The sequence below is a fragment of the Microtus oregoni genome, unplaced genomic scaffold, assembly GCF_018167655.1.
Source record: "Microtus oregoni isolate MIOR12 unplaced genomic scaffold, Mior012 000013F_ref0000133, whole genome shotgun sequence".
Lineage (NCBI taxonomy): Eukaryota > Metazoa > Chordata > Mammalia > Rodentia > Cricetidae > Microtus > Microtus oregoni.
Window position 1 is genome coordinate 12,283,466 of NW_024543072.1, and position 26,704 is coordinate 12,310,169.

Genomic DNA, 26,704 nt, shown 5'->3' on the forward strand with positions numbered 1-26,704 from the left:
GTGGAAGAATCATGAAGTCACCAGTTGGTGGCGTCAGTGAAGGTCAGTGGTCGCTTACAGCTGAAATGCCTGCATGGTAGCTAATGCATGCGGAAGCTCAACGGGACTCCGGAGCTGGGACTCTGTAGCAGCGAGCGGCTGGGCTAGCTCAGGGTCCTCCATGTGTGGTTCCTTCGGGTCTGGACATGACCAATGCCTTCCAAGATTCTGTCTACATTCCAGGTAGGGAGAAGAGAGAAATGCGTACAGACATTCATCCCTCAAGTGCCCATCTTTTATTCATCATGGGCGGAGCGTTGGCTATCAAGTCCTGGCTCAGAAAGACCACAGGGCCACCCCTGGATGAAATAAGACCCTGGCTATGGTGTTTTGGGCTACAGGGGTGTTCTTTTCCACATGTTCTAAACCAAAGCCGACACCGAAACAGGCTTTTTCTGAATAGAAAGTGAAAATGTTTTTCTGTCTTGAGAGAAGTAGGGTGGGGTGGCTGGCTTACATGGCTTTGGAAAACAGGCTAAGTGGTCTGTGGCTGATCTCAGACACACTTGTCACCTGGTGGCCAGGCCCAGGGGTTTCTTCTGTCTCCTGTCTCTCTTGTCCTTGTCCCCCACCCCCAAGGCTAAAGGTAAGTGGTGTAGGTCCGATGGGGTTCCTCCCTGATAGAGGTTTAGGTGGAAGCCCTACCTCAGTCTGTATACACCTAAAACGGTTGGGTTGTTGGGGATCTCCAGCTAGGGGCTCTATTCCATGCTCTGTTTCACCCCTCCCACTCCAAACCCCACCCCTGAGCAAGCCTACCAAAAGTCAGCCCCTCCCTGGGACTGCTCAAGACCATGCCTACAGGCTATAGAAGACCTGGTAGCCATATTTGCCATGTGATCCCTCTCCTGCCTGAGTTGCCCTGCTCTGATCATCAAACCTGGATCTATTAATTCGGTTTGAGTTGGTCTATCGCATCGACAGTGGTGGGGAGAACCCAGCAACCAGGGATCTAATACCTGTCAAGAGATGCTTCTTGCCTTGAGATCTGTTTTCTGATCTCCGTAAGTCTGCTCATGTGGTTGCTGCTTGTGGCTTCTGCAGTCCCAGGAGCTAGCGTTTGTCCCCAGGTCTGGCCCCATGCCCCACACTAAGCTGCTCAAGGTTTGGGCCTTAGCGGCTTCATTTTGTTCATTTACAGTAACTTTGTTGTTAAATATCCAAACTTGACACATTTTTCCCCTTTGTTGGTTGGGAAGCTGGGTGAAGTCAGCAGGACCACCTCTCCTCTTCTGCAGACGCCCTGGGCAATCAGGTTTTGTTCTTGCTTCTGGCCGCTACTAGAATTCTTTGGCTTATGGGTGCGTCATTCCGATATTTGCCTCCATAGTGACACTGGCTTCTGTCTGTATATCCTCCCTCTGCCTTAAAAAGACACTTATGATTGTGTGTAGGGGACATTTGGACAATCCAGTACAATCTCCTTATGTTGAGATACTTAACTTAAACCTACAAACATTTCTTTTCCCCCAAATCAGGATGTAGACACACATTCCAAGTGTTAGGGTAAGGCAGATTTCAGCTTGCTCCATCTAGGAACTTTTCCTGCGGTCAGCTACAGTGATCTCATCTGTAGAGTGACCCTGTTCTGACAAGGTCTCATGTGAATCTCTGGTAGGGATCAATCCAGTATCTGTGCTGTGGGTGCCTTCAGTGGTAAGCCCTACACCCAACCTCTGAGGGATACTTTTCCTTGTTTCCCTTTATCCTAACATATCCTGACCCTGAAGCTGTTTAATGGGCCCTGGGCCTGGGGCATATGGTGTGCACTATGATCTCAAGGCTGGGGAGTTTGGGGTCAGCTAGGACTACAAAGGAAGACACCTGCCTCTCAAAGTAAACAAACAAAATGAGAAGCTGGCTACCAAGTGTGCAGCCTGAGGGCTTCTGACTCCACCCTCCCTCCATCCTACCTTGAGAGGCGTGAGGACCTCAATGAGCAGGCCTGGCTTATCAAGTGCAGGCACATAGAAGATTCTCTGCCCCCACCCAGACCCCTTTACCTCTTCTCCTTGACCCCACCTCCAAAACCCTGGGATCATTTCTATTTTTTGGATAAATCTCTCTACAGGACTTTGCCTGAGGTTGCCCAGGACATCAGTGGTGGCTCAGCACAGGTGCTATCTTCATGCTTTATCTAAAGGAGCTCTTGTTTCAAGCTGAGCCTCTAGGGGTGATCCCCCCTCCTCAGGTTTATAGGGTACTAAATGCACCTTGACATCAAGACAGAGAAAAGCAACCACAATTCTCAGTCTCATAGGACAGAGCTTGCTCCTGGAAACGGGTATGTCCACTACCATTGCCTCAGATTTGTTGAGGGCTGTGTCCAGCTGGAGGGCCTGATATGCCGGGTGAGCCAGGAATCTATGTGGCTGTAGCACTCTGGGAAGTGCTGGGGTACAGATCTTAGGCACTGCGGGCTTGGGCTGGGGGCATTTGCTGGGCTACACCTGACAGGTTGTGGGAGGTAGGTGCACTCCTGTAATTGTTAGCTGTGTCTGAGATTTGCACTGTGACCGGACTAAGGTCATCTGATCTCCAAGGTCCTATTTCATGTGTGGACAGAGGCAGCCCATCTCTGGGGACAGCAGAGGACATATGATTGACAGACAGCATCCTGTACAGAGTTAGGATTATCATGAGATTCCTGGTACCCAGGGTGTTAAAGACCACCTCCCCTCCCTCCCCTCCCTCCGCCCCAGGACTCTTTGGAAGAAAGTTTGTATTTTTTACTTAACGTGTATGTACTACATGTATGCAGACGCACATGGAGGTCAGAAGAGGGCACTGGATAGCTTAGAGTTCAGTTTAGCTAGTTGTAAGCAGCTGAACGTGACCTTGGGGCTTCGGGGTGAACAGTGGGCGTTCTTGTCACTGAGCAATCTCTCTGGACCCTGTTTGGACTCTTTTGGCAATCAGTGGCCCTTGCCTTTCCTAAGATGCCCACTGAAGATACCAAGCTATGGGTCTTTGCAGCCATCAGGCCACCCAGGGTGTCTGCTCTGTAGAAGTGTATCTAGGAGGGAGTGTATCTGGCTTCTCTAGCTCCCACTATCACCATTCTGGCAACTTCCATCCTAATGCCCTCCAATTTGGACTCCATCCCTTGCTCTTCTTTTCCTAACCCCTCTTCCTTTCCCGTCTAGAACACACATTGACATTCTGGACTTGAGTCATGGTCTGGTTAGAGTCTACAGATCCTTAGAGTTGTAAGAGGAGGCCTGGGCAGCAGTGGTAAGGGCTGAGTTCTGGTGCATTCTCTGTTTTGGGTTGGCCTGGCCATGCCTGATGTGGGTTTGGGGTCTGACTTGGGATCTGAAGTAGACAGACGGGCTAGGGTTCAGGTTTCTGCCAGGTAGTTCTGCCAACCACCTGGGTGGGAGATGGCCCCAAAGTTTACAAAAGGGCAGAGTTGCAGATTCAGAGCTGGTGGAAGAGTGGGGAAGCTGTGCTAGGCATTGTTACTGGGAAGCTGGAGAGGCAGCAAAGTAATCAGGAGGGGATACGCCAGTGTTTAGGCTTAGACGGCCTCGGGGACTGTGACCTCAAAGGTCTGAATGGCAGCAGGAGACCCCAGGAGCCTGAGCCTGCTCTGGAGATGACATAAGTCTATAGACTGCAGAGCCTCTGATTTGGAAGGAAGCAAACGCTGTTGTTCCAGAGGGCTCAGGCTGAGACGATAGCTCGGAAGGGCGTGTCTGGGGGGGCCCAAGCCTCACTGCCTTGTGATTGTTCCTCCAACTCGACACAGCACTGTGCAAACTCCACTGTTCTTCATCAGACTTTTGGAAGGCCTCAAGGAAGGGAAGGATCTCCCTGGGGTCCAGAGGACGAAGAAGTCCCAGAGTGTTTTTGTGGGAACCCTAGATGGCCCGAGTGGCGGTGTGGCCCTGCCGCCCTTCTGTCCAGTGCACCCTTTCTGGTTAGTGATCTGGGGTTCTAGCCTGCTTTTCCCTCCCACCCCCAGGTAACCTTTTGGACTGGTTGGTTCTAATCGCAGTCTCTTGTCCTGTGCTCCAGGTTGGTGACTGTGTGCTGGGCCAGAGGGAGGTATTTTCCTTACAAAGAAGAGGTGCTCCCATCTGGGTTCGCTCACACATAGTATGATCTTCTTTCTCCTCATTGGCCCATGGCATGTGACTCCAACAAGATGAAGCCCTTCCCCACCTGGTCTGCCAGCCGCGGTGAAGCCTGTATTATTGACAATGCCTTCTAAAGGGTGTCAGAGGTGCAGGCAGAAGCCAGCCCAGCGTGTCCTGCCCTGGTGGCTTAGAATCCTGCTATGGGGAGGTTAACCTCAGCTGCACTTCCTTCACCCAAATTCTTCTCCTCTACAAAGGCAAAGACTAAATCAATGAAGCTTCGAACCATGGAGTAAGCAAGACCAGAGATTGCTGGCCTGGAAAATTTGAAAGCAAAAACTCAAGAGAACGACTAAGAGGGAAAACAAACAAAAAATTACAGTCTTATAAAAGAAGATCCAATAAACATAAGCACTAAAAATGAGACGAAAGAGGTTGGCAAGAAGGGTAAAGGAGACAAAGCAGAGTTGGATCATTGTCATTCAACAGATGTGCCAGGCGGCTGCAGAGGCAATGGAGGAAATAAGCAATAAGTGTCTTAAAAAAAAAAAGTCTGGGGTATACCCCAGTATCCTGCATACACCTGGAATCCCATCTTGGGGGTTGAAGAAGGAGGATCTCAAATTCAAGGGTGGTGTAAGCTGCAATGGTGAAACCTTGCCTCAATAAACAAACAAACATAAACAAAAACAAAGCAACAGTAGAAAACTGGGTATGGAGGACTTATCTCCTGGGCTCAGGTCCTACTGGTGAGCAGGTTCTTTGGAGCCTGTGGGGTAGCACTCTTTCCTAGATGCCGGCTGACCCCAACATGGCTTGACTTGGGTCTCTTCCTCTCCTCTTTTCTGTACACACAAGGGAGCTGGGTGCCCATATCTAAACCGGTAGGTTCCTTGGGCTGGCAGGGGTCTCTGCCAGCTGCACCCTTCCAGCAAGTCTGGTTGGCATGCGCCAGCAAGCTCCAGCCAGCTGTGCTGTGCTAGGAGAGAGATGCAGGATCACTGGTAGTCTGGGTAGCTCCCTGGGAGAGAGCATGGTTAGGAAGCCACCTGGGCTGGGTCTGGTCAGCGGTGGCTCTACTTGGGCAGGCAGCTCCTCAGGCCTATGCCAGGGTGACAGGCCACAGGGAAGGCCAGGATTTCAGGTGCTATGGGCTGGAATGAGAGCGGCAAAGGACAAAGGAGAAATTTATGTTTCAGTAGTGACCATCACAATGGTTGTGGCTTCCAAGTAGACACCTGTGGCCTCTCTCTCTTTGCCTGCGCATTCCCCCCCCCCCCCCCCGCAGCTCTGGTGGCCAACTGCGGGGCTCCCAGCAGTACGTTAGTGGACAGACCTGATGGCTACCATCTTCTTCAGTCTCCATGTGTGTAAAATTCTACCTCCTAGGAAGGAAAGGAGGGCTGAGCCCAGGTCTTCACGGGACACGTGCTATATAAATGTAGTTAGAATCAGCATCACTGAAGAACACGTTCCCGGAGGCAAGTTCTGAGCTACAAGGAAGGACTCATCCACTCACTCTTGATTTCCACGAATACAGCTTTGTGTAGCGAGGAATAACTCAAGAAGACCGAGATAACACCCGAGTGGGTGTACCCCATGCTCACCCTGCTTGCACACTGCTGTGACTGGAACATGGAGATGATCGGGGGCTATTCCTGACCTTTTGACCTTTGAAGACTCTAAGCGGTGACTCTGCCACACTTCCCACCATGGAGTTGGTCGGTCCCCACAGGAACTAAACTGCTAAATACTGAAGCCGATGAGACTTTAATTCCCACTTTCCTACAGCTTTTCAGCCAGGGAATGCTGGTACTTCGCAAGGCTGGAAACTGGAGACAAGGGGATTTTGGACCAGCGGGATGGGCATCCCCCCTCCCACCTCAGGGCCCTAAGGCTTGCTGCCTGTAGAACTCAGTTGTGTGGAACCACATTGGGCCCTGCATCCCACACTCCCACCTGCAGCTGTGGTGGTCATTTCTCTCTTTTTGCCCACCAGGCCCCCCTCATCACAGAACAGTGTTCCTTGCTGTTCCTGCCGCCCCATTTCCCCTCTGTTCTGCTGAGGTATTGCCTAACAGCGTCCAGCACCCCCCTGGCCCTTCTGAACAGCATCCACACCCAACCCCTTTAAAGCAGAATTTGTCGGCGATAACTCAGTGGCTGGCAGCTCGACACTCACACAAATGTACACTCCCCACACAATTCTTTCTTCTCTTCCTGTTTTGGCTCACTAGCAGCATGGAACGCCTGCCTGCAAGCCTCTCCTCCCTTGGTAGCCTTTCCTAACTGTCATCTCCTCCCGGAAGCTACAGCTACCTTTACTTTCAAGCTAGGTCAGAGCCCAGGCCTGAAGCTCCTCTACAGTCCTCTCCAAATCTTTTTCTGGCCTATGTGGGTGTCTAGCTTTCCCACGGTGCTGGGAGCTCTAGACCAGGCTGCAGCCCAGTCTCTCTTGGTCCCTCGAACCCAGCGCTTATCTTGGCGCCCAGTTCTGCCAGGCCAGTTTCACTGTCTCCCTGAAATCTTGGGTATGTTAAGTGGAGCTCAGTCCAACTAGAACCTGGGGAGAGGATTGTGAGCCCGGCTAGCTCGATCCCTCTCCCTGGCTCGGTCCCTCAGCAGTTTCACCCTTTATATGGAGGTTCGCCTAGAGGCAGGGCACCCAGAGGCGGCGGGAGTCCGGCTTTGCTTCCGCGGCTGGCAGCGGGCTCTCCGCCCGGGCTCGCCCTAGAAGGCTTCGTGCAGGGTCGCTGTCTGAGTGCGCCGTCCGCTTGGAAGGCTCCTCACGTCCAGGCGCCGCGGTCACGGCTGCGCCGGTTTCCGGCCATGAATTGGGCTTCAGAGTCCGAGCCTCCTGCCCGACTCCCGGCGCAGTGCACCGCCCTGGGGGCGGGGGATGGATGTCCGCCGAAGTCTGCACGGACAGCTAGGGTTCGAGCCCGCCACCAGCCCGCTAGCATCCTGGTGCCTGGCTCAGTGCCCCGGGCCTTGTGGTCTATCTGCAGGCTGCCAAAGTCGAGGGTCCGGTTCCGAGAGCGCCTGTCCATTCCGGCCACTGCAGACTCGGCTGAAGTCCCCCATCGCCAGAAAGCTCTGAGACCCCCACCTCCTCGAGGGCAATCAGTGGCCGTGCCTCCCCCGTTTCTCCCGCGAACCCTGAGACCAGGCCCGCACGGCCAAGCCTCTTCTCGCCGCAGACGGGTCAGGTCCCCACCGCGGTACCGGCCTCGGAGCATCCCCCGGCGGAGAGCACGGAGCACCGGGCGCCCCCTCCAAGCAACGAGCGAGCAAGCCGCGCGCGGCGAGGCTAAGGCTCCGCAGTCACGTGGTGGAGAGGAGGGCGGAGGGGAGAGAGGCGGGCGGGAGGGGAGGGGGAGCGCCGCCGAGGGGGAGGGGGAGGGGAGGGGGCGTCCTCCGCAGTTCGCTCCTTGCCTGGGCTCAGACACACAGCCAGCCCGGAGCCGCCGCTCGGGCCGGGCCGCCGCCGCCGCCTCTGCCTCTGCCTACCCCAGAGCCGCTCGAGCCGCTGAAAGCGTCGCCGCCACAGCCGCGGGCCGCCCCCGCCGCGCCGGCCTGGGCTCGGGCTGCGAGCGCCGCCGCAACCGCAACCGGAGCCGGCGCGGGAGCCCGAGAGCACTGGGCTGGGCTGGGCTGGGGCGGGCGCAGGGCGCAGGGGCGGGAGCGCGGGGGAAGACGCACGGGCGGGCTCGGCTCTCCCGGGGAGCGGCCCGGGACTGCACCGGGACCCGCGCCTCCCCGCTCCGCGCTGCCCTCGGCCTCGCCCCGGGCCCGGGCGGATGAGCCGCGCGCCCGGGGGACATGGAAGCGCTGACGCTGTGGCTTCTTCCCTGGATATGCCAGTGCGTTACGGTGCGGGCCGACTCCATCATCCACATCGGTGAGCTCGGAGGACGGACGGGCCGAGGCTGGGCGGGGACCCCCCAATAGAGACGTTGATGCGCGGCGTCCAAACTTGTCGGTTCCCCGGGCCGAAGGGCTCGGCAGGCGGTGGTCCCCTAAAGGCCCGCGCCGCCCCGCGGAGGAGCTGTGCTTCTGCCGCTCGGCGCTCCTGCGGGCACCTCGCTGCTCCCTGGGGCTCCTGCCAGTGCGCGGGGCCCCGCGGCCTCTGCCGACACTTAGGGCCGCGGCAGCGGGGAACCCGGGAATAGACGCTTGTCGAGATGCGTGCCCCTAGCGGGACCGTCGGCAAGCTGGGCCCTGAGGCACAGCCTGAGCATTGGGACCAGGGGCGAACAGAGCTGGGGGCTAGCTAAGTTGGCAGGGCAAGATCAAAGAGGCCAAAACGGAACCATGTGTGACTGTGGATGGGTGCTGTCAACGTGCCAGTGTGTGTGCACCTGGCACGGTGTTGGTGTCACTGTGAGAGGGCGCTGGGGTGTGTGGGGCCATCCGAGAGTGTGTTAGTGCGACTACCGCGTTCTGCCAGCCTGTTAGAGTGGACACAGTGCTTGCCTGTTTCCCCGGTGTGTGTCTGTTGTAGCTCTCGGTGTGTGTGTGTGTGTTTCTGGTTGTGACAACTGCAGCTCAATCCTGGACAGTTTCAGAGTTTCTGCCTGGTCTAAGTCTTGGGGCCAGCATACAGATACAGTCTGGGTGGTGGGGTGGAGGGAAGGAGCGTGGGCCGTGGGGTTGGGGGCGCTGAGCAAGAAGAGATAGATGGAGAGGAAGGAGATGAAAAGCAAAGGAAGGGGCGATCAGAGGAGGGGTAGTGGTGGGAGTTAGGAGCAGAATGACTGGGGTCTTGAGAGAAGTTGGGCATGGTTGGGGGACTGACAGCGGTCGCTTTGGGGGAGCTCCTCCGCAGTCGCCTTTCCGGAAGTTGGGAAAGACCAGCGAACAGGGACAAACTGGGGGTTGGGAGGTGTGAGAAAACGTGGCTGATGTTACCCGCGGGGCAGAAAGAGGTGATGAGGGACCAAGTCCCTACTCCAAGGGCTGCAACGCTTCCCTCCGGGGACGGGCCAGGATCTAAACCTGCTTCCCGCCCAGGAGTCGGCGTGGGTCTCGCGGTCAGCATTGCGGCTCCAGTGTAGTGTGGAATCCAGGAGCTGAGCCCTTCTACCCAGCTCTCAGCTCCAGAGCAATTAGCCAAGCAATAGGACCTCGGCGACCCTTGGCACGTGGCAAAAGGGCTGGGGTGGGGATCCCAGATCAGATCCTACTGATCTCCACTGTAAGGGCAGGATCAGTGAAAGCGTCAGGTCAGCCGGAGCTCTGGAGGAGCCATCCTAGCTTCTAGAATGACCGACTGTTTAAGAGTGGTTTCTTCTGGGACTCTCAACACTGCTAGATCAGAAGGTTTGGGGGTATAGGATACAGCCCCACCCCTCCAGACATACAGGAAGAGGAAGTGAGAGACCAGAGCAGAGACACATGCAACATCTCGACCATTCAAGATACTGGTTATCAATTCCTTGTGTATGCCTAAAGGAAAAAACCCTTGGTGCAGGAGAGCAAACTGTGGACCACAGTCTCACTTCTGCATTCATCAGGGAATGCAAAGAAAAAAGGAGCACCACTTCATTACTGGGATTGGTCTGGGGACGTTTCCTCTTGGAGAATTCACTTTGGCTCCTGGGGATGGGATTTATGGGACCATGTCAGGTGCATTTGAGCGGGAGGCTACCTCAGCATGCCACATCTTCTGTGTGGGGCATGACTGGGACATGTGATGCTTTGGTTATGAAGCACATGTGACCTGATGGTAGCGTGAAGGATATGCAGGTGTAACTCATGTTAACTGTGCGCACGTGTTTGATGTGGGGAGGGGAGCATATCCTGTTTGGGTTACATAGGGAGGTCTTTAAATTACCCAATCAAAACAGAATCCTGAACTGAGACTGATGGTGCATGCCTGTAATCACAATACTTGGGAAGGCTGAGGCAGGAGGATCACCGTGAACTCAAGTCCAGTTAGGGCTATGGAAGGAGAATCTGTCTCAAAAAAGCATTATAAACATTCTAGCTCAATCCTCCCACCACTTGGTACCCAGTGGTCCAGGCAATACCCCCATCCTAGGATGGAAGTAAGGTGGGAAGGGTTCCTCTCCAGGCCTGGTCTTGACCCCTCTTCTCCCTCAGGTGCCATCTTCGAGGAGAACGCAGCCAAGGACGACAGGGTGTTCCAGTTGGCTGTATCAGACCTGAGCCTCAATGATGACATCCTGCAGAGTGAGAAGATCACTTACTCCATCAAGGTCATCGAGGCCAATAACCCGTTCCAGGCAGTGCAGGAAGGTGAGTGGCCACTGAGCCCATGCATGAGTCACTGGGCTGCAGCCAGTGAGGCCGAGTAGCAATGGGTCCAGGCAGAGTTGCTACCCAGTCGGTTGTGCAGAATCTCCTAGGCGCCAGGTCTGCCTGCTGCTATGCCAGGCGTGGTGGCGTGTCCTCCCAGGCCTAGCAAGATAGGGCGGCTCCATACTGTCAGGGCAAGCGAAAAGCCTCTATGTACTTACTGCAAGCGGGTCTCCTGGCAGAACTGTGCGGATAAATGGGTGCGTGTGTGAGCCGCTGATCAGGCGCGTGGCTCAGGGTCAGCTTTGTTTTTCGCGTGTTTGTGGGTGGGTGTGTCTTCGTGCCTGTGTCTCGTGCACCTCCCCAGAAGCCTCTTGTGGCCTGCAGCCTACAGGAGCTCGGCTCACGGAGCTTGTCCTGTAAGCCCTGTCAGTCGCACAGCCTGGCTGGCGCGGTTGCACAGCCTGTGGGGCCTCGGAGCTTCAGCCCTGCGGGCCCTCGGCTTCTCTCCTCTCTGCCTGGCTCCACTGTGTGTGAAGCAGCCGGTTTCTTTGCCGGGCTGCGTTGCGGGCCTAGGGAGGCGTTGCTGCCTGGACCGGAGGTGGGCGCTGTTTGCTCAGGAAAAGAGAAGAGCTGGACTAGGTCTGATGACAGGAAAAATCTTAGCAGGCTGGCCGCTGCAGCTGTATTTCCCTGCAGTCATCTTGCTGAGACTCCGAGGCAGGGGCAACAGGTGGGCAGCCAGTGAGACCATCACCCTTTGCCGGCTTTCTCTGGTACCTGCACTCATGGAGTGTTCTTAGCTCTGTGCAGGCAAAACACACATACACCTAAAACAATGGGGGCCGCGGCTTTCAGCATTGGCAGGCGACTCTTGTCTGATTTCTTCGGGTGCATTAGTGGCAGCGGCTTCCTCTGCCTTTTCCTCCCTGTGCGTTCCCTCGCTCCTCCTTGGCTGACTGCTCTGGAAGTGTTCCTTCTCTCGTGCTGTTGATTCCCGGTCAAGGACCTTACTGCTGCTCAGCCACGCTCTTCTTCCTCTTTGCCTTGTTTACCACAAGCAGGGCTCCGCTGTGGCGCCAGTGCCCTGAAGTGCTGAGGACACAAGGGTACAGCTGGAAGCGCAGCATGCAGGGACGTCTTCCCAGAACTGGCAGGACTGTGGGGTAGGGAGGGGGTGGGGTGACTGAGAACTCTGCTGCCCATCTCTCCTTGGACTTGCTGGGCCGAGGGTCTTCCTGTCACCTTGGGGTTGCATACTGTCTGCCAGTCTCCAGGTACCTTCAAAAATGAGGTGAGTCGGTGAGGGATACAGGCTATAGCTAGTGCTGGGATCTTACTGTAGCATGGAGGGCTCTGAGGGCCTCCTGGCTGTAGGTGCAGCAAAGGATGGAAAGGTGGCCAGCCCTTGGGGAGGGACTGCCTGACTGTAAGGCTCAAAGTATGAAGGACGTTTGAATTGTTCACATCTCCAGTCCCAAGTGCTGAGCTATGGTGGTGGTTGTGACTGGTGCTGTTTATTCCGAAAACTGCTGGGGCTGGTGATGTGGTATGGTAGTCAGTAACACTTCCTGCTCTTGAAGAGGACCCTGATTTGATTCCCAACACCCATATAGTAGCTCACAACTGCCTGTAACTTCAGTTCCAGGGGCATCCGACGCCCCCTTCTGGCCTTTGCTGGTAAGTACATATGTGCAGGCAAAACATCCACACACATACAACAGTAAGAGCTGCTGCTTCTGGTATTGGCAGATGTCTGTTGTCTTAAGTCCTCTGAAGTAGAGGCATGGGGGAGTCCCTGTCCTTCTTGTGTGACCTCATCCCACCGTCTGTCTCCAGATGCCCTCTGACCTCAGACTTTTTGCGTGCTGTCGTCATGGTTCCTCAGGGCCCCTGCCTGTGTCCCTTATAGGACAGGAGTACCCCTATTAAGGCTGTTGCTTCTGACAGCTCTCTGTCTGCTGTAAACAAAAGTGTAAGGCATCCTTTGCTCTTTCACTGTGCCCCCGAGTGAAGTACAGCCATCTCTACCAGACGCACCCCAGGGACTGACGGTGCTGGTCTTACATAGGTTCTACCCTGAGGCCGGATGCACACACATAGGTGAACCGCCCCCAGGAGAGGTCATCTTTGTGTCAAGGAGCAGCTGTAACACAGCTTCGGTTGATTAGTGCCCTGTTGGCGTGAAAAGTTCTAGATTTCTGCATGTATCTATTTTGTAAAGAGAAGCCTCCAGTCTGCACTTCAGGGTAGAACTGGATGCTCTTGCGGGCAGGGCTTTGCTGCATAGCTCAGGCTGCCCTCCTGTTTCAGCCTCTTGAATGCTGGGCCTATAGGTGACCCTGACTCCACCACCACACTTGGCTGTCACATTTGGTTTTTAACTTGTTAACCAACGGAACAATTTGAAGAATAAACAAAACACAGCTTTGTGCCATTTGACCTTCAAACCCCCAAAACAACTTTGTCCTGCCAATAAAGGCTCTAGCCAGGGCCTTTTACTGGTTCAGCCCGCCCCTTTTTAATGGTTGTTACTTACTTTATTTGTGTAACTGGAAGAATGTCTCTGCTTCCAAGGATGGCAAGTTGGCAGTCTCAGAAGGGTATGGGAGTATTTCTGCACATCTGGAATGAGGGAGTGAGATGATGAGGGTCCCTGGTTTCTCTGTATAGAAACACTGGGCAGGTGCTGTTGCTGAGCTGGTCCATGCTGGTTAAAACTGGCATGCACTTTCAACCTTGGGAGTGGCATGGCCTGAAATCTATCTTGTTATCCATCTCATGGCCTTGGATAGCTCCTGGGTACCTACAAGGAAAGGAAGGAGCTATCGGTGGATGCCTTGGGAAAAACTGAGCATTGCTTAGCAGCCTTTTCCCCTTTGCCTAATGCTTATGGAGCAAGCATTCAGTTCATTGGGTCTCCTTTCTTGCTTTTCTATGGGGGTGATTGCCGGGTCATGCTGGGTGGATACTCCAGCCTTTTCTCCATAGCTTGGACACTTCCTGCATGGAGAACAAGGGCATGCTGGGATTCAGTCTTTATCACAGGTGCCCAGTGTGTCCCAAGGGATCTGGGATTGGAGCAATGCTGCCTTGTTTTAATTTGAGAGGCAGCACCCCGACCCAGAGATGGGGGCCTGATTGCTGGAGCCCAAAGATGAGAGCTTGCCTCGCTCACCGCATGACCTGGGGGAGTCTTGGCCCTGTGACGAGCTTCTGTTTCTAGATCTGTTAAAAGGGAATAATTGTAGTCTCTGCCTCCTGGGATTATTGGGAGGATTAAATGAGATGAGACGTGTATAAATTGCCTGTATAAGGCCCGAGGTTGGTGTTCAGTAAACACTAATTCCCTCCCTGTTCTCTGACCCAGCTCTGGCTGGCTTTTCCTCAGCATCTCTTCAGGCTGTTGATATTTTCAACTACATAGTTTTCTAAGCTGTGAGAGAGGACCCTGAATGACCTTTTCATTTCCAGCTTTTACTACCCCCCCCCCCAGTTATAAAAGGAATGCATGGCCACAATGAACATGGATTACTATTAAAACGTGAGAAAGAAAGAGGCCAGTGCATGCTCATTATATAAAACGTGGAAGGGGTGGAGAACAGCAAGGAGCAGAGCGGAATCCTCCTGAACCCTACTGCATTATTTTCTTCTATCTTTTCTCTTCCTTTGTATTTATGAATGATGAGGGCTCTCATTGTGTTTCATGCTCCATACTATTGGCTTTTTTCTGAAACCTCCATGAACCAATTGTAAACATTTCTTCTAGTGCCTGCATGTGCCGACATGCACTTTTTTTTAAAAAAAAAAACAGAAATGGTACTATTTATGCAAAGATATGCATCCTTAAGTATTTCTGAAGAAAACAAGAAACTCTCCTTGGATGGATGTGCTGGCCATAAGATTTATTCCTATGATCTCATCGGAATGATCCTACAAACTCCTTATGAGCACTGTCTTAGGATAGTATGTAGGATATGTGCTTTATGAAGCTCTAAAATTAATAAACAACACCGTGGAACAGTTAAGGCTCTAAAATGTTGCGTCTTTGGTTGTTGAAGTTTGCATTAACCCGCTCTACAAGACAAATAGGAGAAAAAGATACTAATTTGTTGAAAAAGTCATACTGTTTTTCAGTGCCTGCTCAAGCAGAAGATTATGTAAATGCATAAAAGAACGGGCTGCACCCGAGTCTTCTTTTACAGAATTATCTTTTACTGTGAGGAAAAGATGCGAGACGTTGGATACGCTGTAGCTGTATCTGTCACATCAAGGAAAGATAACAGTTTAAGGGAGAGGTAGAGCAAACGATGTGAGACGATATTCTTAGTTACCAGAAGCACAAGAAAAAGACAAGGTAAAGGGGTGGGGGCGCAGCCCAGTGGCTGGAGCGCTTGTCTCGCGGGCCCAGAGCCCTGGGTTTGACCCTCAGCACCACACAAACCAGGTGTGGGAATGCACACCCTTACTACGAGCATTTGGGAGGTAGGGGCAGGGGGATTGGAAGTTCAAGTTTATCCTCAGCTGCAAAGCGACTTTAATGGCAGCCTGGGCTACATGAGACCTTGCTTGTTTCAAAAGAGAAGAGGGGGTGGTGGGGGAAGACAAAATCAAGAGTGGGGATGTGGTGGGGTGTTCACCTACATGTGAGGCTCTGAGCCCAAAGCTTAATACCACATTAAAAAAAAACCAAAAAAGCTAAAGTGTTCTAAGTATAGATTACTGTTGACAGAATGAGAGAATGCGATTTAAAGACACAGAAATTCGTAGATAGCCATTTCTGAAGGTCTGGCAAGCTTGCCCCTTCACCTTCCTCCTGGGTGATCTGGCCCTCGCTTTGCCACACTGGTGGTGTGTCCTGCTAGTGGGCCTCTTCGCTGACCACTGCTTCCTCTCTTACTTCTGCTCAGAACTGCAGGGTTCACTGAGGCTACATCCTGGCATCCCTGAGGGCATCTTCTTCAAGATACTGAAGGCTTTGCCAGGTGCGCTGAGTGAGAGTGACATTCATGCCATCAGAGAGGTGTGTCTAGGCTCTGCCACCCCTGCACTACTCAGCTGTATTCGTTTTCTCTAGGAACAGACCGTTTTCACCCCATGTTTAGTTGGTTAAAACAGCACACATTTATCATTTCATAACTCTGCAGGTCCCAAGACTGACACGAACTCATCAGGCTAAGGCCCAGGTGTTGGCAAGGATGGTACCTTTTGGTTACCCTGGGACGGAATTGTGTCTTTGCCTTTTCCATGTCCCCGATGCTGTTTCATTCTTAGCTCTGGGCCCCAAGACCCTCTCCAAAGCTCACAATAGTGAGCTAGTTCCTTTTCACGTAATATCGTCTGACCCCATCTCTCTTCCAGGGATAATCAAGAGTGACATCCCTATTTTAAGGTTAGCTGTTTTGAAAACTTAACTCTATCGGTAGTCTATATTCTCCCGTGCCATACAGCCAGCACAGTCCCAGTTCTGCTGACAAGGACACGGATGTCTCTGTGTGCCTGTTGTGTCCCGAGCGTGTTGTGGCTCTCTGCTTTCTTTCCATCTCGTCGGGTTTCCGCAGTGCTTGCTGCCTTCTCGCTGTGTCCCTAGTGTCACCCAGACTGGCTCGCCTACCTTGGGATGCGTGCCTGGATTTTCATTCCACAGAGGTGTTCTGCAGGTATCACAGTGTGGGCCTGTGGGGCCTCTACGTATTCACCCGTGCTCTGGGATGACATGTGGCTCCCCTTCGGTCCTGGAAGAAGCTGCTTGTACTTAAGGAAGTGCATGAAGGAAGCTTCTATTGGACTAGCCACGTTGTAGGTCCCCGCCCCCTTTCCTCCCAGAATGTCTCTTTCTCAGAGGCTCACCCTCCAGCTCCCACCTTCCACTATGCTGCTTAAAGCTCTTGCGGTTCTCAGTGTTGCTTTGGTGCCCTGGGCCTAGAGAGAGAGAGAGATACTTTTTCTGTCCCCTCAGCACTGTTTCCAGTGATGCTTCAACCCTGAAAGTGTGTGCCAAGACGGCAGGTGCACAAGATTCCTCGTTAGAGTCTGGCTAGGTACCAGAAACTGTGTAATCCCCTCCCTGGATTCCTCCAGGGCTTTTCTCCCAGGCTTTAGCGTTCACTGGGAACATTTCACTGCCTGGGCACATACATACATGCCAGCATACATGTGAGCACACATATCTAAGGGCATGCATGTGAGTCCATACTCTTTGTAATCTTACAGGCTATGTGTGTGCCCCAACCATCTCCCCATGTTTTCTCCCTTTTCCTGCCCTGATCTCCAGATTGCCATGTGGGTCTTACCCGACAGCTAGTCAGAGGGGGTCTTATGGCCGGTATGGAGCCGGAGGCCACAGTCTAGCGAGGCTCTCCATGCTGCCTCTCAACTGTTGAGGCACATGTGTGTGGACATCCTCCAGCTCACACAGTGACACTGGGGGCCGTTTCTCCAGGATTTTCTTGGAGGCCTTTCTGACTGTCCCTCGGTACTCGAAGCCACATCCTGCAGGAGCAGGCAGGGTAGAGAGACAGTTAATATCTTGTAGTTGCCAGGTTAGGACCCAGACTTTGTTCTTTCAGCGCTGTTGTCTTTCCTCTTAGTCATTCACCCCTGTTCACAATTTGTGTAGGAAATGCCCCCCCCCCCCATAGGCCCAGTGCTTCTGGGGGCTCGTGGAACCTGTAAGAAGTGGGGTCAAGTGGGATATCTTCAGTGCTTGAGAGTGTGCTCTCAAAGAGAAAACTGGTCTCTCCGTTCTTTCTCCCTTTTTCACTTCATGTGCAGGAGGTGAGCAGAGTAGCTTCACCATGTGCTCTTAGCCTGAGGCGCTGCCTCACCCCAGCCCGGAAAGCAACAGGCCAACTGCGGACCCTAGCAAACCCTACTCCTTCTAGACTGTTTACACCAGGCTTTTTGTCACATCACAAAGCTGGCCAACTCAGCTCTCTAGAAAAGAGTTGACTCAAAAGTTAAAATGTTGGGTCTGCGTTGCTTCTAAAAACATTTCTAGTCCAATTTAATCCAATACCTAGATGCAACTTCTTTTGAATTTTCTACCCAGGGTCATGCTTGTGAGAGGTTGTTGGAGGAGATGGAGAGATGCTGATGCAAAGAGACATAAATCCAGTTGAATAAGAAGAATAGGTTCAAGAGCTCTGGCGTCCAGGGCAGGGAGTATAGTTAACGGAGTCCCATTGTATTCTCACGGAAGGCTAAGTGTTCTCGTACAAACATGTTTGGGTAATGCCTTGTGTGATCAGCTATATTGAATCATTCCTCGAGGCATATGAATACGATAACTGCAGAGTTCTATATAACAATAAAACAAAACAAAACACACATGAAAAAATGATCCTGCTTCAGGCCTGACCACCATCAGTAACATGCCTGTACTGGACTTTCTATAATCTCAGCCACTGGGCCTGTCCCCTCTTTTCCTATGCTGTGATATAATATTGACAAAGTCAGCTTATGGGGAAAGGGTTGTTCTGGCTTACACTTTACAGTCTGTCATGGTGGGGAGGCCACAGTGACAGGAGCTCGAGTCATGTGGCTCTGTGTCTGAAGAGAGCAGCAAATGCATGCTGGCTGGCTTGTTCGCTTATATAGCACAAGTCCCACCAACGACTAAAAAGGATTTCCCCACATCAATTAACAAAATCAAATCAGTCCCTCTCAGGCATGCCCAAAGGCCCATCTCCCAAGTGATTCTAGATTCTGTCAAGTTGGCTTCTAACATTAACCTGCTGCTGCCCGGTGACAGCCCTTTCTCTGGGGGTGCTGGCCTCTCTGACAGCTTGTCAGTGTCCCATTCTCTGGGACTCTCTCTTCCATCACTAAATGGTTTCTGGCATCAGGGACACTGGCCATGGCCATCCTGTCTTTCCAGTGTGCTGCCTTCACATTGTCTTTGCCAGAGCCCACCCTGGCAGCCAGCGCCTGCAGGGGCAGCGCCACCTGCCCTGAGCCTGTTCACAGCTGTGCTCTGCCTGGCTCTTCTACGCCATCCCAGAATAGATAGCAGCCTGGAAGCTGACAGGTAGCACTCCTTCAGGTGAACTGGGGCTGCCATCCATGCTCAGCTGTGGCTCTGTTTCCCACATGGCCGATGGGGTGATGGTGCAGAGGCCAGCTATAGGGTGGTGGGAAATGTACTAAAAGCCTATGCTAGGGGCCAGACACTGGGCAGCCACTGGAGAGAAAGGAAGACTGCTGTAGCGGTCCCCAGATCAGCTCTAGCCCTTACACTGTGCCATCTTTGTGGGCCGCTGCCTCTGCCCCATATCTGGTGGCTGATGCTTGTGGCTTGGGTGTCCCAGGAGAATAGGGAAGGAGGTCGGTGCTGACAACATGGCTTGTGTGGAGGCAGTTGGGAGCCATCTGTTCAGGCCTGGGCTATCTTTGCTTGACATTTTAATCTTACTGTAACCACGCTTGCTCAGAGTGCAGAGGGCCTGGTATGAGCCTGGCTGTCCCAGCTCCATAGGAACTGACTATAGGCAGATACACGTTCGTATGGTGGGAATTGGTGGGTCTGGATCTGAATCTTGAATGTTAAACCTTGTATCTGAACTCCCCCCACCCCTGCCAGGCTCATACGTGGGGCTTGGTTGTCAGTGTACGATCTTTTGAGAATGACTGAATCCTAAGAGCTGTGATCTTAAGTATGGATGAAGTCACAGTAGCATGGTGTCCATGGGAGGGTTTTGTTCCAACCCTGTTTCTCCACCTCCTGCCTGCTTAGAGATGAGCCACTCAGCTCTTCCACGCAGTACCACCAGCATGCTTCAGCGTACCATGCATGGCCCCAGGAGAGTCAGAGCCAAGTGACCATAGACTGAGATCTTGAAAATAATAGACCAAAAAAAAAAAAAAGTCTTTCCTCCCTCAGCTCACTATGCCAGGTGTTTTGTCAGAGCAATAAAAGCCCGAAACACCAACTTGGACCAGTGAACTTGCTGGCCTTGTAAAGGCCACTTCCTCACTGTCAGCATCTGGGAAGAGTGCTCCTTCTCCTTGGCCTGGCTCCTGTGGTGGACTCCTGCTCATTACAGAGGCTGACCCTTAGGCTCTTCCTGGCCTGGGGTCACACACTTTCTTCTGTCTAGCTGGACAAGGTTGTATGCTGGGTGCCTCTCTGAGCCCTGAGCCCAGCTCTGAGCCTGGGCCTGGGCCTGGGCTCTGGGCTGGGTGTGTCTTCTGGTGCCTTGCAAGAAGAGGCACCACTCGAGTCAAGAGTTTTGTAAGGATCTGGTGAGAGGTGCCTATCGACCACCCGGGAGAAGGGCCCTCTCAGAACACATTATGCTGGCATGATCTTGGGCTTTGAGCCTCCAGAGTTGTGAGGGAACATTTGCTGTGCTTGAAACATGCAGTCTGTGGCATGTCGTGACAGCCACCACAGCCATCCCTGCCCTCCCAGGGCCTTGGTGCCTGAATCTCTCAAATGAGACATTGGGCGCAGAACATCTTTGGAGTGGATGGTCTGTAGCCCCCAGGGATGGGTGATGCTCATTTCCCACCCAGGTTTATGCTGAGGTCGTCTTTTTGGCCACAGCTTTTGAGCATCTAATGGCGGTCACTATGCTCTTTTCAGGTTTTCCTGGCTCAGACCCTGGAGCCTGGCAGGTACTACGTGCGTATCTTTTGCTGACGGGCTATTTGTCAATGTCCCTCTTAGAGCACAGTAGTCCTGATGTGACTCGTCAAGGGACTTAACTTGCTGAGCCGCAGATTTTGCCTGTGACATGGGGATGGTGGTACCTTGGCCAATAGATTGTCTTAAGAACCAAATGAACAGAGAACTGGTCTGTTTCTGTCAGCAAGGAATGACCAGCCATAGTTACTGTCCTCCTAAAGTCACCTGACCTCTGCAGAGAGATGAGATGATCCCTGGCTTTTGGGACACTCTAGTGACAATGATGAAGCCTAAAACGGGTGCTGGTTCCCGTTGTCACCTCCTGCTGCAACTGTGGCTGAGTCTCTAGTTTTCAGGTCCTGGGACTTTTTAAGGAAGGGGGTTGTGCTGAACACCCCTACCTGGGGTGTTTGCAGTTGCTCACTTAGCTCTGAGTATGGATCGTACGCTGACTATGTTAGAGCCCAGTTAGTTTCAACATTGGCCAACCTCACCCTTGCCTTGAGAGCACTGGCTCTCCTTCCAACTTCCAGCTCACCCTCAAGGGAGTCTCTGTTGCCTTCTCTGGCCAAGGGAATGGGAACACTCTGTAGGCTGTGTCCAGGACCTGCCCCTGTGGTTTGACACTGGGCCACTGACCACCGCACCATAGACTACAGGGTTGCACCAGTAACAGTGTGAGACACAGCAGGAGTGATGTTGCACCCAGTGGAGTCTGTGCACTGTGTCTGTCTCTTTATGCTCTCATGTGTATTCTATGGAATCACACGGTACGGTTATGCAGAGCCTGGGACTTCAGTCATTTCCTTGTCGAACCTCATGGACATTTCCAAGTAGCACTTGGCACCTATCCAAAATCTTACTTTGGAAAAGGATGTGGTGGGCAGTGGACTAGTGTGGTTGGAATGAGAATGGCCCCCATAGGCTCATATATTTGAATACTTGGTCCCCAGTTGGTGGGACTGTTTGGGAAGGATTAGGAGGTGTGGTCTTGTTGGAGGAGGCGTGCCACTGGGATAGAGGGACTTTGTGGTTTCAAAAGCTCATGCTCTTCCTACTTAGCTCTCTCTGCCTCCTGCTTTTGGATCAAGATATGAGCTCTCAGCTACAGCTTCAGCACCCTGCCTCCTGGCTGGATGCCTTGCTGCCTGCATTCATGGGTCATGGACTCTAACCCTCTGGAGCTGTGAGCCCCAAATTAAATGCCTTTTTTTCCCCTAAGTCACCTTGGTCATGATATTTTATCATAGCAGTAGAAAAGCAACTTAGACAGCTGGATGGCACTTGCTCCATCACGGGCTCTTGGCATGTGCTGTTGAAGGGTGGAGGTGTCTATTTACATATGCTCAGAGCTGCATGTGCAGTGAATGTCTCTGGACAACTGCAGTGAATGTCTCTGGACAACTGCAGGCAGCACAGAGCATTGCACAGAGAACAAAGGCTTGGAGCCATGGCCCGACCTAGAAGCCCTGCTCATCCCTGTTAGCATCTCCTTCTGGGTTGTCCCTCCCCATCTCCTGCTGTTTCTTCCCATTTCCTGTCTGCCCCATCTCCCACTGTCCCTCCCCATCTCCTGCTGTCCCTCCCCATCTCCTGCTGTCTCTTCCCATTTCCTGTCTGCCCCATCTCCCACTGTCCCTCCCCATCTCCTGCTGTCCCTCCCCATCTCCTGCTGTCCCTCCCCATCTCCTGCTGTCTCTTCCCATTTCCTGTCTGCCCCATCTCCCACTGTCCCTCCTCATCTCCTTCTGTCCCTCCCCATCTCCTGCTGTCCCTCCCCATCTCCTGTTGTCCCTCCCCATCTCCTGCTGTCCCTCCCCATCTCCCCGCTGTCCCTCCCCAGCCCCTGCTTTTGCCCCCACTCTCTCTCGTTTTCATCACAATTCTTCCCCTAGCCTGGATTCCTGAGCTCATCCTCTCAGTGCTCACACTCTCTGCCCTCCCCTTTAGCCCAGTGTCCATGTAGCAGCTACGCTATCTGAAAAATCAGTCTGCTCACCTCTCCCACAGAAACCTTTCAAGGGTTTCTCACTATCATAGGAATATACAGACCCTTTCCTGGGGCCAGCGCGCCTTTAAATACCCTGTCCAAGGCTGACTTTGCTGTTTTCTCCCTTGTCACACTTCTTGACTGTGACCACATTGACCTTTTCCTGTCCATCCAACAGGCCAAGCATGCATCTACCCAGGATCTTTGCATATGCAGTGATTACAACATCTTCAATGACGGACACTTCATTAGACTTTAGCTATGCATTAACTCATCTCTCTGAAGAGGCTCCACTTGGTTCTTCAAGTATGGGCCTCCAAGTATGGGGATAGGGAATTGAAGCACGATTAATAAAAACTCAGACAGAGAAATTGGGGTTCAATCTAAAGGTCAGAAAAAGCAAAGCAGCCAGCCACTGGCTCTTACCTCAACCTCAGTCTGAAATGGCGATCCTGTCTCCAGGAATCTCAGAATGAGACTGCGCCTGAGAGATATTTCCTCCTGTTTGATAATCCTCTATAGGGCTGAGATTAAAGGCGTGCACCACTGGGATTAAAGTCATGCACTGCCCAGTTTCTATGGCAACTAGTGTGGCTACTGGGATTAAAGGTGCATGTCATTGTGGTTGCTGGGATATAAGGCTGTCCAGTGTGACTGTTTTACTTTTCTGATCCTCAGGAAGGTTTTATTTATTAAAATACAAGTGAAATGCCACTACACTACAGGAAATTCTCTGTCAAAGTCTTCTTTTCCTTTTTCCCATGCTCTGCCCCCTGATTAAGTTATTAATTTAGTTGTGAAGAGCATTGGAGAACTGTCTGTTTCATTTAATGCTAAGTATCCCAAGATTCCTGGTTGGTTGCTCAGTGAAGGTCCCTAAGTGGGTGATGGGTCACACAGACATGTGCTTACTACAGCCTCTGCCGGTGTCTGCTGTGATTCTCAGAACCACTTGGGGACCTGTGGCATATGACTCGTGCAGCCCGGAAGCTTGCTGTCACAGACACCTGCAGTCTAAGGTCCATTTGTCCAGGTCCTTCAGTCCAGATCTGAGGGGGAGAGAAACTATGGGAGCTGCTTTTGTCTTTTCCAACTCTGGCAGCAGCTGATGGCTGATCTTGGAGCTTTATGAGGTCCCACAGAAAGAGCAAGCACCACGAAGATGCCCCTGACCCTCAGCAATGGGAGTGAGAAAGTTCATGGTCCAAGTACACTGCATGTATAGGCAGAGAGAGTACTGCCGTGTGGGCCTGTTTGCCAGGAGATGGACTTGGTTCTCTTCAGCCTAGTAACCTTTTGGTGGACTTTGGAGTTCCCTAAGCCAAGAAACTTCAGCCTCTACATATGACATGTGGCTTGCACTGTCCTGCCCACTCCTCTTAGGTGAGGAGACGGAACTTAGGCTGGGGGTGGGAGGAGAGCAACTGTATATCTGGGCCCAGTCAGCCTGGAAGCTGGGAGTATGGTGGGTCACTGGCCACAAGTTCCCACCAGAGTCTCCCTCACTGGGTGCTCCAGGAGCTGATGAGCTGTTCTCCCACTCAAAGGTAAAGTCAGCCACCAGTGGCACTCTCCCCTCAGCCTCTGGTGTTCATGATCAGTCCTCTCCCTGGAGAAACCTGCCTGAGCACAGCTGGGGCTGCGGTCTGCTGTGATAATCTGCGCAGCTCCTGCCGAGACATTAGTACCATTAAAGAGAAGACAGGGAGGTCTGTGGTATAATGGGCACCATCGAGTGTACTCGGGGGCAGTGTGGCCCCCCCTTAGGAAACACTGTTGGCATGGACATGCCCATACTCCCAGACAGCTTTCTGATGCCTATGTCTGATTAGGCCTTGTGGCTCCGGCAACTTCAGCATAGCACCTGCGCTTGGCATTCAAGGCCAAGTGGTCTGTCCCCAGCTGAGTGTCTAGTTTGTTTTCTTTTTTTCTTTTTTCTCCATTCCCATTTCTTCCTTCTCTCTTCCCTTATACCCTCCCCCCGTCCTCCATGCTCCCAATTTACTCAGGAGCTCTTGTCTTTTTTTCCTTCCTAGGCGGATCCATGTATGTCTCTCTTAGGGTCCTCTTTGTTGTATAGTTTCTTAGGGGTTGTGGACTATAGGCTGGTTATCTTTCGCTTTATATCTAATATCCGCTTATGCGTGAGTACTTATTAATTGTCTTTCTGGGTCCAGGTTACATCACCCAGGATGTTTTTTTCTAGTTCCGTTCATTTGTCTGCAAATTTCAAGATGTCATTTTTTTACCACTGAGTAGTACTCCACTGTGTAAATGTACCACATTTTCCTTACCCATTCTTCGGTGGAAAGGCATCTAGGTTGTTTCCAGGTTCCAGCTATTACAAATAATGCTGCTATGAACATAGTTGAGCAAATGTTCTCTTGGTATGACTGAGCATCCTTTAGGTAAATGCCAAAGAGTGGTATTGCTGGGTATTGAGGTAGACTGATTCCTTGTTTTCTGAGAACCGGCATACTGATTTCCAGAGTGCCTATGCAAGCTTGCACTCCCACCAGCAATGGCAGAGTGTTCCCCCTCCTGTTTGTTTCTTGGTGTTCCCTGACTCTACCCACCTGGACATTGGGCCCTGCATTTTCTACTCTGCAGGAGGCTTCTTTGGAAAATGCTTTCCCTTCTGCCAGCGCTAAGCTACCTCATTGACACTGCACTATCCTCTCCATCATATTTCACCTGGTTACCATCAGCTCCTTGCAAGTGCCTTTGCTGTCTCCGCGCACCAGCGCCATGACCTCCACACTCAGGACTCACAGGGCTCTGCAAAACTGACGTCTGCAGAGATGGACTGCGTGTCTCTTGCCCTGCTATGTGGCTCGGTCTCTAACGCTTACAAAACGTGAGCCTGCACACATGCATTTGTGTGTTTGTGGGACCAGGTGAGCTTACCGAACACCTGCAGATGTGCTAACAACCTAGTGATGATTGAGTATGGCAGGCCATTGCTCCAGAAGCACCCTTCCCAAGGGAGCCTAATTGGTGACATGCTGTTGAGGGCGCCCATCAGGATTGTGGGAGCAGGTAGCTAAGCCATGGCATCCTGGGCTGGTGGAGTGTTTGGGCCTCTCATGCCCCTGAAGATCTGAGGATTCCCCTCTCCCACTCCTCCCTTTATTTCATGCAATCTGATAGGGATCTGAAAACACCCTCTTAATCATCTTTGCGTTGCAGGTATCAGGAGCCCTCAGACTGGCCAGGCAAGGAGGGATGTTTATGAGGCTATGTAAAGGAGGAGGCCACAGGCTGTGATCTTCTGGCGTGGATGGATTCAGGCCCTCAAAGCATATTCGTCTTCCCGCTCTTGCCCCTGCTATCCCCCAATGGGCTTCCTTCTAGACATCATCCTGGCTGCTGCAGGCTGCTGTCTACCCAGCTCAGCCTGCCAAGCTCTCATGGGAGGTCTCTCCTCATGGGAGGAGGGGGATTATGGGGGATTATTGCCATACACCTCCTCAGGGTCTTATGATTGCTGTTTGTATGGTGAGGGAGTAGTCAATTCTTTCCAAATCAGTTCGAGTGTTGGAGGTGTGCAACTTACTGTCCAGGCTCGGGTACGGCTCCTGTCCCTGGATTGAGCATAATAGCCGGGCAGAAAATCCAAAGAAAAGACGTGCTAGTGGGGCCCTGGAGCAACAGTGTGGCCTCGCCTGCAGTGGTGCGCAGCATGGTCTTTCTCGGATTGGCACTGGCCATAGGCCAGGCCTGTAGTAATAAGAGCGGCGGGGCTGCGTCCCCAACACCCCAGCCGCCTGCTCGGCTAGCTCATGCCCCAAAATAACAACACACTACTGTATTCATTTAATCACTGCTTGGCCCAATCTCTTCTAGGCTAATTCTCACATATTAATTTAGCCCATTTCTAATCATCTGTGTGTAGCACCCCAAGGTGCGCTTACCGGGGAGATTCTAGCCTAGTCCATCCTGGGTCGGAGCTTCATCCTGGGAGCGAGGCATGGCGTCTCTCTCAGGCGTCTGCTCCGGAGAGCAGAGCGGTGGAGACTCTGCGCTCACTTCCTCTTCCTCCCAGCATTTTGTTCTGTTTACTCCTCCCACCTATCCTCTAACCAATAAAATGGGCCAAGGCAGTTCCTTTATTAGCCAATGACCTTCCTCCATCACAGGCTAAGCTGAAGGGATTCACTGGGCAGGATGTGTCTTCTCAGTGGGCTCTAGGGGACACAGATGTGCTGTCACGAAACCTCTTTTGGGGTAGGCAGGGCTGGCAGTTAGGGACACAGAGATGCTGAGAGGCTGGAGGTGGACAGGTAAGGATGACCTTTGGAGCAGAGACACTGTGATAGCATGTGGGCCAGGAGCCATTGTAAGGGTCATTTGGGGCACAGTCAGCTGAGCTGTGGGGTTGTGGGGACAGGGAAGAAAGTATAGGGCCTGGGTGCTCACCTGAGAGCCTCAATTCGAAGGAGTCCTGTATGGGTGGGGTTCCCTACTGTCTCCGAATCCCAGTTCTAACAATGGATGATCTGAACGCTCATTACTGTCTGGGCTCCTTTAGGGACACCCGTATGCCAGGGTCTGCTTGAATCACGAAGCGCATGTGAAGTGCAGATCCGTTTTCCAGACAGGACACTGGGGTCTTGGCCTCACATACAGGTCTCTCATTTCATACTGCAGCCGCAGGCTTTGCTTTGGGCCCTTCATTCCGTCTGGGTGACTTTCCTCCCTCTG

The 26,704-nt window shown here is 52.6% G+C and overlaps 1 protein-coding gene across 2 annotated transcripts in view; it reads left to right on the forward strand.

The window, feature by feature from the left end:
* Positions 1 to 7,534: 7,534 nt before the first annotated feature.
* Grid1 (glutamate ionotropic receptor delta type subunit 1) overlaps positions 7,535 to 26,704 on the forward strand; it is a 748,494-nt gene continuing 729,324 nt past the window's right edge. For both annotated transcript variants that reach the window (XM_041662801.1, XM_041662802.1), the window contains exons 1-2: positions 7,535 to 8,022; positions 10,227 to 10,382. In XM_041662801.1, coding sequence (XP_041518735.1) covers positions 7,944 to 8,022; positions 10,227 to 10,382 — 235 coding nt within the window. In that variant the 5' untranslated portion in view covers positions 7,535 to 7,943. The remainder of the gene's footprint in view (positions 8,023 to 10,226; positions 10,383 to 26,704) is intronic.